The sequence below is a fragment of the Python bivittatus genome, unplaced genomic scaffold, assembly GCF_059951505.1.
Source record: "Python bivittatus isolate LINGU-HERP-01145 unplaced genomic scaffold, Pbiv_v1 ctg000350_np1212, whole genome shotgun sequence".
Taxonomy (NCBI): domain Eukaryota; kingdom Metazoa; phylum Chordata; class Lepidosauria; order Squamata; family Pythonidae; genus Python; species Python bivittatus.
In genome coordinates, this window is record NW_028277074.1 from 43,341,621 (window position 1) to 43,361,983 (window position 20,363).

Genomic DNA, 20,363 nt, shown 5'->3' on the forward strand with positions numbered 1-20,363 from the left:
GGCATATGGTATAACATGGCATACACTGCTTAAACCATCTAGTCACTTGGTTGAGATGGGCAGTTATAGAAATAAAAATAAATAAATAAATAAATGAGTTTGGATAAAAAGTCAAACCTTTAACCTCTCTCTCAAGCTATCACGTTCTGTGGCCATCCTTCGAAAATCAGAAATGGCTGCATCCCTTTCTGTTTCCACACGTCTTAATACAGCCTGAACAGTCATTGCAGTTTTAGAAGCTTTGGGGATTTTCATAGTTTCTTTTCGTAGATGATTTACTTCTTCCTGTGCCTGTTATTTAAAATTAATATTTAGGCATGTATCTATTTGTGATAAGAATTTGCTGAATATTTAACTTATTAGCAGACCTGATCTCAGACATTTTGTGGTTGACATGAAAAATAAAACTCTTCCCCACCCCTCATTCCATGTACATAATTTGACTCAAGTGATAACTGAATTTTTCTTAAATAACAGTAATAGAACAACATCTGCTATAACAAGGACAAGGAAATTTAGGAGATACAGGGCAAGCTGCAGAGCACCCTCAGCTCTGTTCTTCAGCATTATCTGTTTTGTTCCAAGATTTATAACCTAAGGCATCTGTTGATTGGGTACAACATACAACAAGCAATCGCATAAATCCAAAATATATGATGTGAATATTGTCTGCAATATAATAAATGTGAGGTAAAAATATAACTTTAATCAAAGAGAACTATATGAGCTAAGGCTATGGGATTGTATTATCAGTTGTTTGCTACAAGAAAGGTCTAAATTGGTTTCCTTAAAACCAGGGAAAGATTCATTAGTCTTAATACATCTACCTATTTGTTTATATATAGTATGCTGTCCTTCTCTCTTTCTCTTGGCATAGGATCTGCTTACAGCAATTTTTCTAAATGTTTTTATTCCTTTAAACCCTTAGCTTTTGAGTATAAATTTAAAGCTAAGGGTTTAAAGGAGGTCTATAATAGGTGACTATTAGTTACAATAATTAATGAAACCTGTGTTCAAAGGCAGTCTACTATTGAATATAAGCTGCTGATGAATACAGATTCAAGAAAATCTTTCCCTTGTAACCTGTTAATAATTTAGGTTTCTCAAAAATAATCTGACTAGCCACTGTGGAAAAAGATGGTAAATAAAAGAAATCCATTATCTGAAAAAGCAGGGATATTTACAGTGGGGCAAAAAAGTATTTAGTCAGCCACCAATTGTGCAAGTTCTCCCACTTAAAAAGATGAGAGAGGCCTGTAATTTTCATCATAGGTATACCTCAACTATGAGAGACAAAATGAGAAAAAAATCCAGAAAATCACATTGTCTGATTTTTAAAGAATTTATTTGCAAATCATGGTGGAAAATAAGTATTTGGTCAATATCAAAAGTTCATCTCAATACTTTGTTATATATCCTTTGTTGGCAATGACAGAGGTCAAACGTTTTCTGTAAGTCCTCACAAGGTTTTCACACACTGCTGCTGGTATTTTGGCCCATTCCTCCATGCAGATCTCCTCTAGAGCAGTGATGTTTTGGGGCTGTCGCTGGGCAACACGGACTTTCAACTCCCTCCAAAGGTTTTCCATGGGGTTGAGATCTGGAGACCGGCTAGGCCACTCCAGGACCTTGAAATGCTTCTTACGAAGCCACTCCTTCGTTGCCCGGGCGGTGTGTTTGGGATCATTGTCATGCTGAAAGACCCAGCCACGTTTCATCTTCAATGCCCTTGCTGATGGAAGGAGGTGTTCACTCAAAATCTCACAATACATGGCCCCATTCATTCTTTCCTTTACACGGATCAGTCGTCCTGGTCCCTTTGCAGAAAAACAGCCCCAAAGCATGATGTTTCCACCCCCATGCTTCACAGTAGGTATGGTGTTCTTTGGATGCAACTCAGCATTCTCTCTCCTCCAAACATGACAAGTTGAGTTTAGACCAAAACGTTCTACTTTGGTTTCATCTGACCATATGACATTCTCCCAATCCTCTTCTGGATCATCCAAATGCTCTCTAGCAAACTTCAGACGGGCCCGGACATGTACTGGCTTAAGCAGGGGGACACGTCTGGCACTGCAGGATTTGAGTCCCTGGCGGCGTAGCGTGTTACTGATGGTAGCCTTTGTTACTTTGATCCCAGCCCTCTGCAGGTCATTCACTAGGTCCCCCCGTGTGGTTCTGGGATTTCTGCTCACCGTTCTTGTGATCATTTTGACCCCACGGGGTGAGATCTTGCATGGAGCCCCAGATCGAGGGAGATTATCAGTGGTCTTGTATGTCTTCCATTTTCTAATTATTGCTCCCACAGTTGATTTCTTCACACCAAGCTGCTTGCCTATTGCAGATTCAGTCTTCCCAGCCTGGTGCAGGTCTACAATTTTGTTTCTGGTGTCCTTCCACAGCTCTTTGGTCTTGGCCATAGTGGAGTTTGGAGTGTGACTGTTTGAGGTTGTGGACAGGTGTCTTTTATACTGATAACAAGGTCAAACAGGTACCATTACTACAGGTAACGAGTGGAGGACAGAGGAGCCTCTTAAAGAAGTAGTTACAGGTCTGTGAGAGCCAGACATCTTGCTTGTTTGTAGGTGACCAAATACTTATTTTCCACCATGATTTGCAAATAAATTCTTTAAAAATCAGACAATGTGATTTTCTGGATTTTCCCCCCCATTTTGTCTCTCATAGTTGAGGTATACCTATGATGAAAATTACAGGCCTCTCTCATCTTTTTAAGTGGGAGAACTTGCACAATTGGTGGCTGACTAAATACTTTTTTGCCCCACTGTATGTATTACAATTTTAATATCATCAGGGTTTCTGTGAAAGGTCACAGGGGAAAAGTAACTTCTATGATCATTCACTGTTATTATTTATTTTTCAAATGTGTGAATCATTTCCTTATCAGCAATGCACAAAGTACTATATACCGTATTTTTCCGACTATAAGACGATACTTTTTTCTAAAATCCTTACCCTAAAAATTGAAGGGCGTCTTATTCAAGGAAGTCAGCCGAGGAGAGAACCGCGCGGTTGCAAAACTGCCCATACTTTGTGTCTGCAAACAGGCTTCCTCCTATTGCTAGCCTCCAATCACGAGTGAAATAGCTTGTCTCCCAAACAGACTTCCTCCAATCACGAGCCTTTATGTAACTGATGTCAGCTGATGCTGAACAAACCAATTAGAGGAAGTCTGTTTGCAGAGACAAGCTATCAGCAGTTTCACTCATGATTGAAGGTAATCAGTTTTGCAAAAGAGTATGGAAATAGAGCCGCAGAGAGACGGTTTGGACCTCCTCCCACCGAGTGTATCAGGTAAATGTTAACTAATTACTAAATAAAAATGTGTTCTGCACTATCTTTAAAATATTGATTTCTTAATTTTGGGTTGGAAAAGTGGGGGTCGTCTTGTACATGGGGGCGTCTTATTGACGGAAAAATACGGTAATATCATAATATAAAACAAATAAGGAGGAAAAAGTCCAAAACAAGAAAATATGTTTCCTTTATAAACAGATGACAAAAAGATATCAACTATCAAAAGACCAGAAGAGCAAAACAGTTTAACAAGTTGGTTAAAACATAAAGTTACAGAAATCTCTTAAGACAGGGATTCCAAAATGTAGGGACCATTATTGACAAGTCCAACTTGTCCATCCTAGGGGAAGGCAACTCTCTATAAGGCTATTTGAGATGATCTAAATACTTTGCAGACATCTTATAATATATTGGAACTTATATAATCCCTCATAATATATCAAAAATTGTTTTTACTAAAATGCTCTATCCAAAAATTACCTGATCATAAAGAGAGATAATTTTATCTCTTTCTGCTGTGAGAACTTTGATATTCCCCTGCATTTCTGCAACGTGACGTTCATATTTTTCCAGCATTGTCTTAAAATCTTCACGTTCTCTCAAAATTTGCAGAAATTCTGTTTCAGAGTGACTTCCCTAAATGTTTAATGGAGATAAAATGTCAATTTTCTAATACCTTAAATTTATTTTTAAAATTCTAAGCTTCTATATTAGCACTTTGAAATTCTTTCTTTCTTTCTTTTTTGGGAGGGAGAACTGTACATAAATTATTTTGTAATATTCTGAGTTTCAAACTATTTTGAATATTTTTATTAGTTTCATAATGCTATTATTTTACCATAAGTAAACATATACTTTAGATTGACAATTTGAAATATATATAGCTCTTAAATATTCACCATAAAGGTGAAATGAGCAAATGCCATGTATTCCTTCCAGTACCCAACAGCACAATAATTCCCTTGCTAAACCATCACCAACCAATCCTTGCAATACAGGCAACTATGTTTAAAGGGAGTAGGTAAGCTCAAATAAGGTACCTACATTTTGTACATATTGGGATGGAAATTGGAAGTTAAGCAGAGTCAGATCTGGCTATACCATCAGATAATTCCAGAGTTATAAAACAGACTGAGGAAGTAATTTTAAAAAATGTGCCCCAGAAGAAGGCAGTGGCAAATCGTGTCAGTAGTGTTGCCAAGAAAAACTACATGGATATATCCTTCAGCTTACCAGGATTCTTCAAGCTCAGCTTGAAGATTTTACATTTACTATATAAATTCATTGGAGAATAAGGCCTACTGGCTTCTTAAATCTTATGACTTCAATGTAAATAAAAGAACTAAGCAATAAAACACTAGCTTAAATGCATACATTCTATATTTTAAGAAAGCTAAAATATATACCTGAATTGGGGAGGGAACCTTTGAAATAGAACTTGAGAGGCTGCGCTTAGGACTTGGTGTATTTCGAAGCATCTTCTTCAACTGTTCTGCTTCAGATTTATAATGATCTCTCTCTTCTATTGTTTTTATAAAGTTGTTGAACCTTTCGTCTGACTTTTCAACATCCAGCGCTGTCTTTTAAGTGCATGTGAAAAAGCATAATTACTAAATCCCATGTTCAAAGTTTTATAAAAATTCTCTGCACAAGAATCTAAGTATTTTATTTACTTTTGATCCAAAGTTTGTCCTATTATAAATATTTTTCTGCAAAAATTGATAGTTGTATGAATCTGTTAAATAAAGGCTGCCAAGAGTAAAAAACAAAACAAAAGGTCTACTGAATCTTAAATTATGAATGTTAATATTTAATCTAGAACCTTTAGAAAGGCAGGAAATAGAAGTCTAACTACTTAATTCTCAATTTAACAATCCACAGTTTGCTTAATTAATACTTCTTCCTGCTTCTCCTCACATGCCCAGTTTAATACGAAGCTTCCTGATTTGATATTCTGTACAAACTTAGAAGCTGTAATTATTAATTTTTTATTCAGCAAGATTAGTTTGTTTCTTGTTTGTAAGCCTAACCTAGAGAAATTTCTCACACCATACTTTTTTGGTGCACATATCATGACAAATAGCAATTTGACAGACAAGATATTTTATTAAGTAATGGAATATGAATGAAAAAAGAGTGGATTAATTGTATATTGCTATTCTAATACATTATCACTGTTTGAACTACAACACTGTATTGCATATGGAACATTGACTAGGAAGTAATTTTCTTAGAATTGAAGAGTGAACTTTATAGGCTACACTTTAAATCTTATAATATGTTGTATGAATTTCCTATGAAAATCTGCTAAAAAGCCATGGTGGTCCAAAAATTGAAAGTTTTGAACAGCGACATTATTACCAGCTGATCCAAAATTGATTTCCTTCATAGACCGGTATAAAATATATAGATTTACAGCCATAAAATATTAATAACATAACTATAGGGATTACTAACAGAACTGAAAAACTTTATAACACTAAGATCTAAGAATTGTTCTTATTATTGACAGTATAAACATTGAAATATCATACAACCTAAACAGTAAAACAGAATGGCATAAAATAAATGAGATAAAAGAAAACTAGATTAAAAATAGTCACCAGATCAAAAACTCTAGGCTATATTGTGATCTCACAGATTTTATGACAAGAGGAATTCATTAATATCATACAACATGATACATGAAATTACAGTATTTGCAATTTAAGTTATAAAGTAACAATATCAATATTTATAATCAATGTTATAGGAGTCAGAAGTACAAAACTGTAAAACACTAAGATCTAATTATAAGAATGTTATTTACTGCTAATATTAAGATCCTAAAGGCTATATGGCTGTACAATGTAGAATATAAAAGAGAGTAACATAAATGAATAAAACAAAACAAAAATAGTCAGCTATCAAACAATCTAAATTATATGGTATAATAAAAAAAATGCAATGCTAATAGTAACTATTATTAGTAGATTCAGTTTATTTAATTCAGTCAATTATGTGGAAGAGAAAAAGAATGCCCAACAGGTATGATCAAGAAAAAAATCAAAGGTTGGAATAGATGTGACAGTGGCGAACTTAAATTCAAGCATATGAGTCCACATTTATAGTATCTGTCGAATCATTTATTTTGTAATAGCCATAATCCTAGAGGCAAAATGTATAGATGGCACCTTGTTTAAATTTGATAAGAGGAATCTTATGTAAAAAGTATATAGGTTATATGTGCTCAGAAGAGATGTTAGGAGTAATGTCAGGAGTTCCTGTAGCAAGAACAGAACAATTGTACCTGTGCCACTGACTCAGTAAATGCAGAAAGACATGGACAAAGAAAAGGCAGAGCGGTGCTTAATAAAAAGTAACTAAAAACATGAACATTTTAGTTGCATTTTCAACTTCACAACAATAGGTGATTCTGCTAATGACATTTCATGTCCCACATGTGCTTTTTTAATTTACCTGACTACTGAATATCCAACGGCTGCTATAAGAGATGGAGAAAGACCTCATCAAGATTAAGAGGTCTTGATTCCAGTGACATTATCCACCTGTAGTGATGTTGTTCATACTGAGTTAAGGCAGCTAGGCCCTCTAGACAACTTATCAGCCTAGGCAAATACACAAGTCTGCTTTACCAAATTTGAAATAAAGACAGCTTCAATTCAGAGTGTAGCATTTGGAACACAATGGAGAATACCAAAAATTACCCTCAGGAACAGAGATTGTACTTTCTCAAGGTGATTACTGTCTTTATTGATGCATGTTTATACATCATAAAGAAGCTGGCTGTTTCCCCCTTGAAAACCCAGAAGGCTGAGTGTGTAAACTGGCCACTCATTTGATTAAAAAACCTTCAAGTGGCAAATGCTGTCCTCTTGGGGGGCTTCTGACAAAGTATTTTCATGCAAAGATGAAACAGGGATGAGCAGGGATGTTGAGGAAACCACCAATCTCTTTATCTACCTTACCAGACTTATTGACTACTAGATAGCAAGAGAATCTGAGGAATCAGGTGTAAAAAACTTGATGTGAATTTCTTGTGAGTTTAGTGATTTGGATGGTGACCAGGAAAATAATTGCTCTCTACTTGAGGATCAGTTTGAAAATGGAGCAATTAATGGGCTAATCTACAGGAAATGTCGCCTATGAAAATGGAACTAGTACCTAGTCCAGGCCATTAGATGAAACCCCCAGGGTAGTCTCTGCCAGTGGCCATATTTAACACAAAAAGATCTAAGCAGTTTGTAAATCCCACGCTTGTACTTAGTAATGAGGAGCTCTGGGAAATGAAGTGAGTTAAGAGATGCCTGAAGTGACACTGGTATATAACAAGAAGCAAATGTGACTGGACATAAGAGCTCAGATAAAAGTCTACTTTGTGACAATAAAGGTGGCAAAGCATAATTACTTCTCCTCCCTTACTGAGTCTGCAGAATATTAGCCAGCTACACTGTTCAAAGTGCCCTGGACCCTTTGAGGGAAGGATAGGCTAGCTGGGGGTGAGGGGTAGAGATTGGTACCATGAGAACTTCTTTATGGAGTGCCTCAGGATTCAGTTTTTTTCCCAACCCTGTTTAATATCTACATGAAAGTACAGGATGAGGTCATCCATTGGTTCAGGGTGAAGTATCATCAATATGCAGATGCTACTCAGTGATACATCTTCATTCTGGGTCTGTTGGGAGATGTAGTGGAAGTCAAGACCCAGTGTGCAGAAACTATCAGGATTGGAATGGGAAAAAACAAGTTCAGATTCAAGCCAAGCAATATGGAGTAGCTGTTGACTTAGAGACTGATTCAAGATTGCACCTTCTTTGGTTCTTGATGAGGCAGTGTTTCTCCCCAAAAAACAAACTTGTAATCCGGGGCTCCTCTGGGATTACAGCTACAATACTGCTCAAAGAACAGGTAGAGATTGTGGTCAGGAGAGCTGGTGCACAGCTTTAGCTGATGCACCTGTTATGGCCTTACCTGGAACATTATGTGCTGAAGAGGATCATTCATGCCCTTGTTGTCTCTAGATTTCTATAATATACTGTACATGGGGCTGCCCTTGAAGACTACCTGGAAACTTCAGCTGATCCAGAACACAACAGCACTCACGCTCAGTAGTCAGTTACAATATTACCATGTTATATATCTGTTGCAGAAGATGCACTGATTACCAGTAGGGTTCCCAGCGCAATTCAAGATGCTAGTCACTATCTATAAAGTCCTATATGGCTTGGGGCTGGGGTACCTTAGAGACTGCCATTCCCCAATAATTTCTGCCCATCCTACTTGGATAACTAGGGAGTGCCTGCTAAGGATCTCCACTTACCAGGTGGTATAGCATAGCAGGAAGGGGCTCAACAGTGGGCACTCTCTGTAGAAACTCCCTCCTTTGGAATAGCTTGTTTCCTAAGACAAGAATGGCCCCCAGACTCATGGCCTTCTGGAATCAGGTGAAAACACAGGCCTTCTGGAAGGCCTTTAAGGATCAATTATAATTAGTGGTGCCATATTCAATAAATTTTATCTTATTACCTTTAACATTAATTTAATCAGGAATTATACTGTATTTATAATTTTCTACCTGGGATTTTCCATTTTTTCATCTTTAGCTCTGAATTGGGTGACCCTGCCTCAGACAGAACTGGTATGCATTTTCAGGGGTCCTCCTGGATTTGCAGCTCCAGTCAATGAACAGGTGGCAACAATGGACAGGAGGGTATTTGCCCAGATTCAACCGGTGTGCAAATTGCACCTCTTACTGGACTAGGAATCCCTTTTTGTAGTCATTCATGCAATATTAACCTCACATGTAACACACTCTACATGGGACTGCCCTTCAAAACCCTTCAGAAGCTGCAATTGATCCAAAATGCAGCAGTGCAGACAGTTATGGGCTTGTCTTGGTATATCTGTGTAACACTTTACTGCATGAGGTGCACTGGTTACCAGTAAGCTTCCAGGTACAATTCAATATGTTGGTTGTTACCTATAACGCCCTTCATGGCACAGGGACTGGTTATTTGAAGGACTGCCTCTCTCCCATTATCTCTGCCCATCCTATAAAATCTAACAGAGTAAGCATGTTACAGGTCCTATTCTTAAAGGAATACTATCTGATGGTACACAGGAAGTGTGCCTTCTATCACAGTGACTGCCCTCTGAAATTGTATATCCCTGGATATAATTACTGTCCTTCAAATAAGCCTTGAAAAGTTGGCTTTTTCCCCACACCCTGGGTTAGGTGAGGGATGCATCTACCTGAATGTGATTTACGCTAATGTATTAGGGTATGTTGATTCCCTAGTTATTGCTATCTTTTATTTGTCTTAATGTATGGGGTTTTGCTTTTAATCAGCATGCCACCAAGAGTCATTGTGAGTTGGGCAGTCTTATACATTTTATATTAAATAAAAAAATAAAAAAAATAAAAATCAATTATTAAATTGATTTTATTGTGTTTTATATGTAAGGTCTTTTTTAACATTTCTATTAAAGTTTATATATATAAAAACTAATACAAAACTAAAAAAACCTACAAACAACAAAAGAAAGAAGACAAAGAAAAATAAAAGATGTCTTCACCCTCCCTCCAAACAAGTATATGTATTAAAAGTAATTTAACACCTTTTCTAATATTACTAAAAAATACCTTTCTTCATCCCTTTCTCATCCCTAAACAATAACCGAATTATAAAAAATATTCAAAATATTCAATCTAATCAGCAAAAGCATCAAGCGTGCCAGTAATAATAAACTACATATTTTAAGCTTAAACAAATAGGTCTATTTTGCATTTTAACTTCTAAGTTTTTTCTCAGAAACGAAACCTAAAAGATCTCTCCCCTTAAGCATAAAAAGACCAATAATAATCACATACTGTATGTGTTTTAACCTAAACCAAATAAATAACATTTACAGGTATAAATTATCGTCTTACAGTCCTGGTCAGAGAAAGAAAATTCAATATTAACAATCCAAGATCAAAACATGGACAATTTAACCTTGATCTGGTAAGTCCACTTTAAATTCCTTTCTCTTTTTTTTGAAAAGTCTTCAGTCTCTTCTCCAAATAACATCCTAAATAACAATCTCTTATCATTCTCTTCCTATCTATTTTCAGAAAAGGTTTCAGAGATTTGGTATTTCCCTTCTGTATATCCAAAGTAGGGTAATTCTCAAAGTCACTCTTCTGGTCCATTTTTTCCATATCATTCTCACAATCAAGCAACTTTAAGTCCATCTTCAGATCCTCTGCATCTTTTTCCATATCTTCCATGTCTCTCTTATAATCTGGCATTTCTTTAAAGTCCATTTTAGAGTCCTTATTCAAGTCATCCTCCATTGCTATTTTATCCAGTAAAATATTTTCTTCTACAACCTCTGTTAGTCCCAATTTTAAAAATATTTCCTGGACACACTGACTCCAAACAGCTAAAAATTCTTCTTTGAAAGATACTTCTCCATTATGTTAAGAGATATATTCCTCTAGTCTCCGTTCCCTCTGACCTTGAAAGCTCTGTCTTATCTTGTGTTTATTTTCAGAAGCAAAACTTTCCCAAGGCAGATTTTCTTGTAATTAAATCCAAATTCACTTACTGTATTTTCTTAAACATTTAAAACAATCCTTAAAAAAGCTGTTTCAAATCCATCTAGCCTCTTAACTGTCCCCAATCAACATTCTTAATTCCCTTTCACTGTTTCTAAACATGAAAATATTTATTTTTGATCTTTGAACTTACTTTAGTGTTCTTTCTCCCAGGATAGAAGGAAATTCTCCCGGTTTACAGCAACTTATCTTTCAGGAGGTTTTTAATTACCAAATAAATCACAGATAGGCAATTTACAATGTTAGTTAAAAGAGGAAGTAAAGCAAATCTAGTGTCCTTCTGAAGGCTCTGCACCACAGCTTGGGCTCGCTGTTTCCCTCAACTCCCAGAGCATTCCACCCGCTAGAGATTGCTACATTGCAGTCTTTTCGTGGGGAAACTCTGTAAGGAGTACCTGGGGGAGATTCTGTTGATCTGCTTTACCTGAAAGTGACTCCGAAGAGGTGGACCAAGGCTAGCTCCTCTAATTGCTGTGGGCACCAGCTCCACAAAGAACGGAGCGGTGTTCAATCGGCCATTTCTTCCCTGGAAGCCCTGTTTTATATGTAAGATCTATGAGCTACCTTTAGTCCAGCTGGTTTCAGGCAGTAGACAAATCTCATAAATAAATTTTAAAAATGACTCAAAACTTCATGCTGCCATGACAACCACATAGCAGGACACATTCTGGGCACAAATTCCTGCCGCACCACAATCTGTCCCACCTGCAAAGTGTCTCCAACATCCTTTGATTGTTCTTACACTGCACATCATATAAGTGCATCTAGCATTCTTTTATCAAGTCTGGGCTTGCTGACAGCATCTTTAATCTGCTGTTTTTCAAAGCATTTATCTTTGTAGTCTGTTACATGAACAGGTACATTGGTTTGACTGAGTTGGGAATCATAGCAAATGCTAAGATGACAAGCATGACTTCTCTTCTTCATAGTGGCAAATCAGCAGTGTTAGTGAAATGCATTTTTCCTACAAATTTTGTAATTGTTGTATGGTTGCTGGCTTTCACATTAGCATACAGGTAGTCTTTGACTTATGACCATTCATTCAGTGACTGTTCAAAGCTCCAAATGTGCTGAAAAAACTGACTTACAATCAGTGCCTGAAGTTACAGTCGTTGCAGCACCCCCATGGTCTTGTGATCAAAATTTGGGTGCTTGGCAGCCCGCCCGCACTTACAACCACAGGGGCACTTCAGCTCCCCCCACCCATCTCCCCCCCAACTATGCCCTTTTGTCCCCTTGCCACCCTGTGCTCCACAGCTGACCTTCATCGTCTTCTTGCTCCTACTGCTGATGAGACATGCCCGGCCTGGCTGCTGGGCCAGGCTGGGCTGGGCTTTGGCTGAGGAAAAAAAAAAAAGCCAAAAGCAGCCCCAGACCCGCAGTACACCAAAAAGCCCCTTTGCACTGTGCTCTTGGGTGGGGCGAGGCTGGACTTTTGCTTTGTGCTAGGAAAGGAAAGGAAAGGAAAGGAAAGGAAAGGAAAGGAAAGGAAAGGAAAGGAAAGGAAAGGAAAGGAAAGGAAAGGAAAGGAAAGGAAAGGAAAGGAAAGGAAAGGAAAGGAAAGGAAAAAGCCAAAAGCAGTCCCTAAGCAGCAGCGTGGCACAAAGGGGCGTTTTGGCATGCTACACTCCAGGAGCTTTTTTTGGCTTTTTTTTCCCCCGGCACAAAGCAAAAGTCCAGCCCAGGTAGGGTGCAAGGCAGGGTGCAGGGTGGCCAGAAGGGCAGAGATGGGGAGAGATAGGTGCATGGGGGGAGTTGGAGGCAGTCCCTTACCTTACTGAGGGATGGCTTAAATTGCGGTGTGTACTCGCTTAATGACCTGTGATTCTTGGTTAATGATGGCAGCCAGGACTGCTGGAATTATGGTGACTAAATGATGAGGTCACATGACATCTCACTTTATGACCGCATTGCTTAGCAATAGAAATTCTGATCCCAATTGTGGTCGTAAGTCGAGGACAATTTGTAATATTATTTGAGGGATTATCTACAGGCTAGGCTGGCAAAATTTAAAATGGGAGGCAGCTGGTATAGGAAATAGTCTATCCAATTAGAAAAACAGATGCCAACAAATATTGGGAGGATGTGAGTTCACCCCTAGTAGAAGCAAAAGGGGAATAAAAAGAGCCAGTTTTAAAGTGTGCCAGGGACTAGTGCAAGCTTGACCAGGACTTGACCAGGAGTCAAGACCAGAAAAGAAAAAAAAAGGAATTACAGTATTTAAGAGTTTTCACACTGATTGTCACTACTTTATAGTCAAAAGATGTGCAATTGATGGGAGTGTCAAGCTGCAGAAGAAGTATTCCTTGTGTGTGATATTCCTTGTGTGATTCTCTCCAATAGGCAAAATTTATTCCTTCACAATGAGAAGGTTATTTGCTGCCGAGCACTTCATCTCCTGGAAGACTTCAGTAAACCAAGGTGAGAACCAGGATCGGTTTCCAGAAATGGGCCACACAGGGGTAATAATATCCAGTGCTTGGTTCTCCTTCTGTTGCCAGTTGTTCACCAAGCACTGAGCCAAACTTCCTGCCCTTTGAAAGCCAACAGGATCCATGAGGCACCTGGGGCATATCATCTGAATATGTCTCTCTGCCCCACAGAGAACATGGGTGGCTACCAACTGCAACTGGATCAGAGCATGGTCTGACCATGGCAATAGGGTAATGAAAATCTCCTCCATCTTGAGATCACACAACATCTGTTCAGACACAAACACATGATCTAAAGTGTAGCTGCCTATATGTACTGGGCCTGAGATTATCTGAAACAAGCCTATGGTTGCCATAGGCCATGAACTCCTCAGCCTTACCAGAGCCAACCCTCAGAACAGGCAGATTGAAATCCCCCAACACTAAAAACATGGAAGTTCTCCACTACCAATCCAGAGATTAACTCTAGAAGCTTGGGGAGGGAACCTGCTGAGCAACAGGGCAGTCTATACACCAGCAGGATCCCCAGCTTGTTTCTATAGCGCAAACAAAGAAATAGGCACTCACATCCTGGTATTGCACAAAAGGGCCTTTGGTCACAAATAGAGGGTCTTTTATTATCAAAACCATCCCACCTCCCCCATCCTGGTGTTGAGGATGCTGAAGGACCCAATAATTGGCTGGACAGATCTCTGACAAGACCATACTGTTGCCCTTGCCCAGTCAGGTCTCAGTAACACATGCCAGATCTGCTGCTTCATCCAGCACTAAATTGTGGATCAAGATGGTCTTATTACAAATAGATCTGGCATTAACCAGTAGCACCTTGAGCCCAGCAACATTGGCAACTTGACCACCTGGTCTCCAGGATGGGCAATCAGGGTGGAAGTGGAGATCACCACTAAATTGGAGATTTCCCTTCCCCTAGAATGGCTTCCCGACACCTCCCGCCATATCTCTCTCAGCCCAACACTACAGGGATATAACTACTAGAATCCCTATCTAAAAAAAGGTAACTAGATTCCTCACTCCCACCCTACTAAAGGAAACACAAGAAATATTCATTTCCCGCAGAAGACACAGTATCCTAAGCCAACTATCAGAAAGCTTCCTCACTTGGTCATAACATAACACCCCAACCATGCTAAAACTACCACAGATTAAAACCACCTAACCACCCACCAGGCCATAACCAAATGCCTCCTCATAGCACTGGGACATCTCAAGCCTCACCCCTGTTTGTCTTTCACCTCAATTAATTTCTCAGTTGGAAAATAGTAAAGCTCCTGATAAAGATTTAATCTTACCAGAATTCTTAAATTTACATGGTGGGCTTCTGTGTTTGCTCCCCTCTTCACAGCCATAAATAATTCCTTATGTCTCCCTAAAGATTGGCTTAACTCTATTATTATCCCAATTTACAATAAAGGTGATAAATACAACCCAGCAAATTATTGATCAATTGGCCTTTTATCTGTAATAAAAGATCTTGGACCATAAATTAATTTTGATTGATTGAAATGCCCCCTCATAGCACTAGGGCATCTCAAGCCTCACCTCCTTTTGCCTTTCACCTCAAATAGTGCCTCCCCATCTCCTGCCCTGTCTCATAGCTGAGGAAATCACCAAGCTTTGTTATACTAGTATTTTATCTCATCTATTTGATCTTACTTTTGTGCTGTATTTTTTTCAAATTTTGCTGGTCATTGACGAAAATCCCCCATCACCACCAAAAAAAAAAAAAGAGAAAGAATCATTGTAAAATTATACAGCCATATCCAAGTCAGGCAACTTCTTCAGAAGGATAGCATTAATAAATTGAAACTCAGTAAATTGAGGCCCAATAGGACAAGAAGGAAATTCTGTGATTGGTTAACTTTTTGTCTAAGCAGTATTTATTCTGCTGTGAAGCATGTTTGACATCCTGAAAAATCAGATACATAATAATAACAGATCCATTGTTATCAGTTGAACCATTAATATCTCAGAATACCTTTTCATAGCTAAAGCTGGTACTACAGTTATGACTCCACTATGTTTGGACTACTGCAGAATGGTATATATGAGGCTACCTGAAGAACATCTGGAAACTAATCTAGTATAAGTAGGGCAACTAGATTGTTCATTAGGGTTAGGAATTGTTTTTAGAGTAGTTCATATACTTCATCTAGCTAACCTTAATGACAGAAGAGGAAATTATTAAATACACAGGAATAATTTTAAATGCTTTTAACTTAATTTACTTAACATTTTGTCAAATATGCTTTTTTGCAATACAGTTGCTGATATACCAATGCAAAGTCTGGCATGGCCTTAAGCCAATAGGACTGCCCATCCCAGTTTTAGGTCTTTGCTCCTATTTTTAGAATTTATTTTATTCTGTGCTCTGGTGGTTTTACTATATTTTTATCTGGTGTTTTACCATTTCTACTGCTACATCATATTTATAGTTTCCATCCATATGGTGGTGAGAAAATTTAATTCTCTTTAGTTTCTTATTGTGCAGTTACACAGTGTGTGCTTATGTGTCTATAATATTCATAGGTGTACAGTATCCTAAGCTTTTTAATGAAATAATTTAACTAGCTAGTAAAATAAGTATCAGTTGTAGAGTACAAGTGAAATAGTATATATTAGCAAAGGAAAGATATGAATAACTTACAGATTTAAGAATGCTGACCGTATGCTCCAATTTTTTAATAGTATTTTGTTGGCATTTAATCTGAGACTAGAAAGAAAAAAACATTTAAGTAGTTACATGAAAATGGGCTATGGTCAAATAACAGATACATAGCAATGGTAGAAATAATGGGCCCACTTCCCTCAACCCTGCAGAAATCACATATTTACATATCTCTTATTGGAGAGTAGGCACTCCATATAAAACTATATATACATTTCTTAAATCATGGGTACAGTAATCTTACAGTGTAACTAGAACATCCAATATGGGTAGTCCTTGGGTTATGATGGCAATTGGGATCAGGATTGCCACTGCTAAGCGATGCAGTTGTAAAGTATGAAGTCACATGACCACATCACTTAGCAACAGCAATCCCAGCAGTCCTGCATACCGTCGTAACCCAGGAAGAAGCAGGAGTCCCAGGCAAGGAGCATGTGGAGGGTGGGGGGTACTGTAGGCAGGCAGGCACTATGGAACATGGGCAGGTTGGTGGGGCCCATGGGTGGATCGGCGGAGGCTGTGGGAGGACTGGCAAGAGGTGTGGGCAAGCACTGGGGAGCGTGAGCTGGCTGGTGAGGTGCATGGGCAGGTTCTGGAGAATGCAGGCCAGTGGGACGTGCAAGCAGGGTACTATGGGCAGGTGGACACGGGCTACAGAGTGTGGGAAGATGGTGCTATGGCACACAAGATTCCTGGGATCTCATACTCCATAGCGGGCTCCTTGGGAGAAGATGTGGTGGAAGTGACTTACTGAAGCAAAACCTTCCCTGCTGGCTTCCCCATTGACTTGTAGGAAGCCAGCAAGGAAAGTTGCAAATGGAGATCACATGACATGGCTTGCTGCAATGTTGTAATTGCAAGGCAGACACCTGAGCACCCAGATTACGATCATGTGACTGTGGGGACGCTGCTATGGCCAGAACTATGAGGACCAGTCTTAAGTCCATTTTTTCAGCACTGCTGTAACTTTGAACAGTTGCTGAGCAAACGGATGTAAGCTGAAGATTACCCATAATGTCATGTTTACTCCATTTTTTCTTCTGATTTTCCATCTATTAAAACTAACAATGCAACATAGACTATAAATGCACTGCATGTATAAAACATTTCATGTAATAATTCAAGTACCTTGGCTTCTGAAAGTTCCTGGTCAGCACTATCAAGTACAAATTCTTTTTCTTTTTCCAGCTGTTCAGCTATCTTGTCTACATGAGCAAGTTCTTTACAAAGATATTCATTCTCACTGGTCAAATCATCCACTTGGGTTGTTACTTCCTCTTTACTATTAAGTAGTTTCGCAACATGCTTCTCCAAATCAAGATTTTTTGCTTTTAGATGTTCAATCTGGTAAGACAAACAAAACAAATGTTTATGTTTATCACAGCAATAAATTTGTAAATATATTGGATGAAGTAAGGCCTTGTACATGCCAGTATTTCCACTTTCCCATCTCTATAAAGCATTTTGAGTAATTATATTTACTCCTGCTGAAAACAAAACACTGAAAAAAGGCAAGGAAACCCATGAACAAATCAGTGTTCCCTCCAACCAATCAATCACAGAGTATAAAAAATATATAATTACTAGCTTACCCCGAGCTAGCAGCAGGTTTTGCAGTTAACAAAAATCTCCTTAGCCCCTCCAAATACAAAGATGAAAAAATAATGTCTCACTATTTTGCAATGCTCCCTGGCCATCAACATATGATTCTTTCTGCATGTAAATTCTCAATTAAAGCTACACTAATGGTATTATACTGTAGTTTTGCAACCCACTGCTTTTTGCAGGAACTACCCCCATCACTGTAGATTGTAATTTCTATTCGTGCTTGGGAAGGTGGGGAAGAAGAGAGTAAGAACTCACTTAAACCCAGAGACTAGGAGATGGTGAAGTAAGAGTTCAATGCATAATGTATACATAGACTAGAAAATCAATTCAGACAATTTTCTACTCATGGTTATGAAATGGCTTAGATTAAATTAGGTTCCCCAATTTTGTTCCCTGTGAAATTTACTAAAAGAGCTCTAAGTTCAGGAAGTGGGAGGTGGGATGAGACAAGTTGAATAGAAAAACACCCCATTTCCAAACCCATACAGCACTAGTAACATAAATAGCTATGTTTTTGCAGTTTGAGCTAGACTATAGCTGAGCCTGAAAGAGTTCCACTGTCAAAGAAAGGCAATGTTGTGGGAAAAGCTTCACAATAATGATTTATGGGACAGCACAAATACCACATATGGTGGGGCCATAAATGAAAAAGGAGTCCTCAGAATTGGGCTATGATCAGGATTAAATTTACTGACGTTAAAAAAAACAGCAATGTATTGTATTTAAGTTAATGGGTAAATTAAATGAAATGCTCAATGATAAATTTTAAGGAATGCAGTTTATTTGCATTTGTATTAACAGAACTCAAAACTTAGATCTAAACTATCTATCTCCATAGCTTGTTCTTCACTTTGTTATGAAAGGGATAGATGAGATTATTTATAATATGAATATAATTCACGTATGTCCAGTGATAAAATGGTTTTAATACTCTAGATCTAAGGCACAATATATTTCTGATGACTTTTTCTATGACTCTTGGCACATTCTGAACCTTTTTTGGATACCTCAGAGGTCTCAGTTATAGACAGTTTTTATTCTATGGTAATGTGGGCCATCTGTCATGTATGAAGCAGTAAAGTCAAACAGACTAAAAGACAGAAGCAGCAGAACTAGGTTTAGTGCTAAGACTTGAAGAATTCCTTTAAATTATAAATTCTTACCAACATTATACAGTAAACTGTTTGGAAAACCTATTTGGGAGAGATAATGGGAATTGTAGTTCAAGCTACATTTGATCTGTATGTAAAAAAACAGGGTCACCATTGAATTAACACAAAATTTATTTTATTTATTGATCATATTTATATAGCTGCCCATCTCACAAAAGAGTGACTCTGGGTGGTATACAACACAAAGGAACAAGGAAATTTTATGCTGCATGATAAACAGGGAGAAGTGAAATTCTTCTACCAAATCTTCTCCCATAAAACCATTTTACTTTATCTTATTTTTCTCCAAGGACTTCAAAACTGTATTTTACTGTCATCAAGTTTGGTTGTGCTATGAGATGCATGGAAACTGTAATTATAAATGTGGAGTCTGAATGAGAATATAGCTTTTAAATTCTGTCCTAATAAATCTGTATCAAATTTAGTGTCTTCATTCCAGAATTAAATCAGTTGAATGTATATTGCCGCTCAGATGACATGTTAAACTATCTAGTAACTTCAGGATACTTGAAAATTATTTATGGCTGTCCAGTGGTGGGATCATATTAGGAGAATTCTGTACTACTAATAGTGTTAGCCTTAGGAACATTCACAACACAATGAACGCTATATCATCTAATAATAATATCAATTCCTGTTGTGGCTATTATTCTAGCCTTTATGCATATAGGCAATCTTGTGATCAATAACTTATATCAAGTTTGACACTTACTTTCTTAGTGGCAAGCACAATCTTTATCTGTTTCTAAATAAACCATCAACCTTGTTTTGCCATGAGGACTGAATTCAGACCGACAAGAGCTAAGTAGTCTTGATACATCTAGGTGGTTAGCCTCTCTCCATATCATCCATAAGCAAGTGAGCTTACTCTTCTGGAGACACATAGTAGGAGGGCCATTAGTATAAGAGGTACGAAGTCATAATGATAAAATGTCATCACTGATCCTAGGCCATGATCTTGTCCCTTCATCTCTATGGAGAACACAAAACCATTTTCTCACATCTGACTAACTAAATGATGTCATTGGAAGTTTATTCCACACATCTGGTTGTTACAAAATAGCAGAAACATATGACAACACCTCTAAGTGCAATTTCTGGATTATTTTGTCTTTGCTTCTAAAGCTGTCTTCTGATTTTGAAGTTCTGTCACTTTCAGTAAATGGACCTCTTAATGCAAGCTCTTCTCTTGTTGTCACCCTCTGTGAAAACAATAAAAAAATAACTTCAGTCTAAATTTGTATATTTATTCCTATATTTAGCTGAAAAATATGAGCTGTGTGATACTGCCAGATGAAAATATTTTTAGCCTAATTTTTATGCAAGTTCAATTGACAGGGTTCAGTAGGGACTACATGATAATTAAATGGATTCAGAGATTCTTGGAAAAACCATGCTTAAGTACTATTTATCCTGTATCATATTGAAGGGAGGCTTCAAATAGGTGCAGGTCTGTCAACATTTTTACCAGTAATTCAATAACAGTGATTAGTTTTTCTCAACCTGATTTTGTCTAAGATAGTGGTGAATTACAGAACTGTAGGAATGTAGTT

General features: G+C 37.8%; 1 protein-coding gene across 2 annotated transcripts in view; it reads right to left on the minus strand.

Moving 5' to 3' along the window:
* TSGA10 (testis specific 10) overlaps positions 1-20,363 on the minus strand; it is a 57,235-nt gene that overhangs the window by 33,297 nt on the left and 3,575 nt on the right. For both annotated transcript variants that reach the window (XM_088145031.1, XM_088145030.1), the window contains exons 2-7: positions 19,893-20,012; positions 17,159-17,374; positions 16,010-16,075; positions 4,722-4,895; positions 3,796-3,951; positions 118-291 (exon numbers count right to left, since the gene is read on the minus strand). In XM_088145031.1, coding sequence (XP_088001157.1) covers positions 118-291; positions 3,796-3,951; positions 4,722-4,895; positions 16,010-16,075; positions 17,159-17,374; positions 19,893-20,012 — 906 coding nt within the window. The remainder of the gene's footprint in view (positions 1-117; positions 292-3,795; positions 3,952-4,721; positions 4,896-16,009; positions 16,076-17,158; positions 17,375-19,892; positions 20,013-20,363) is intronic.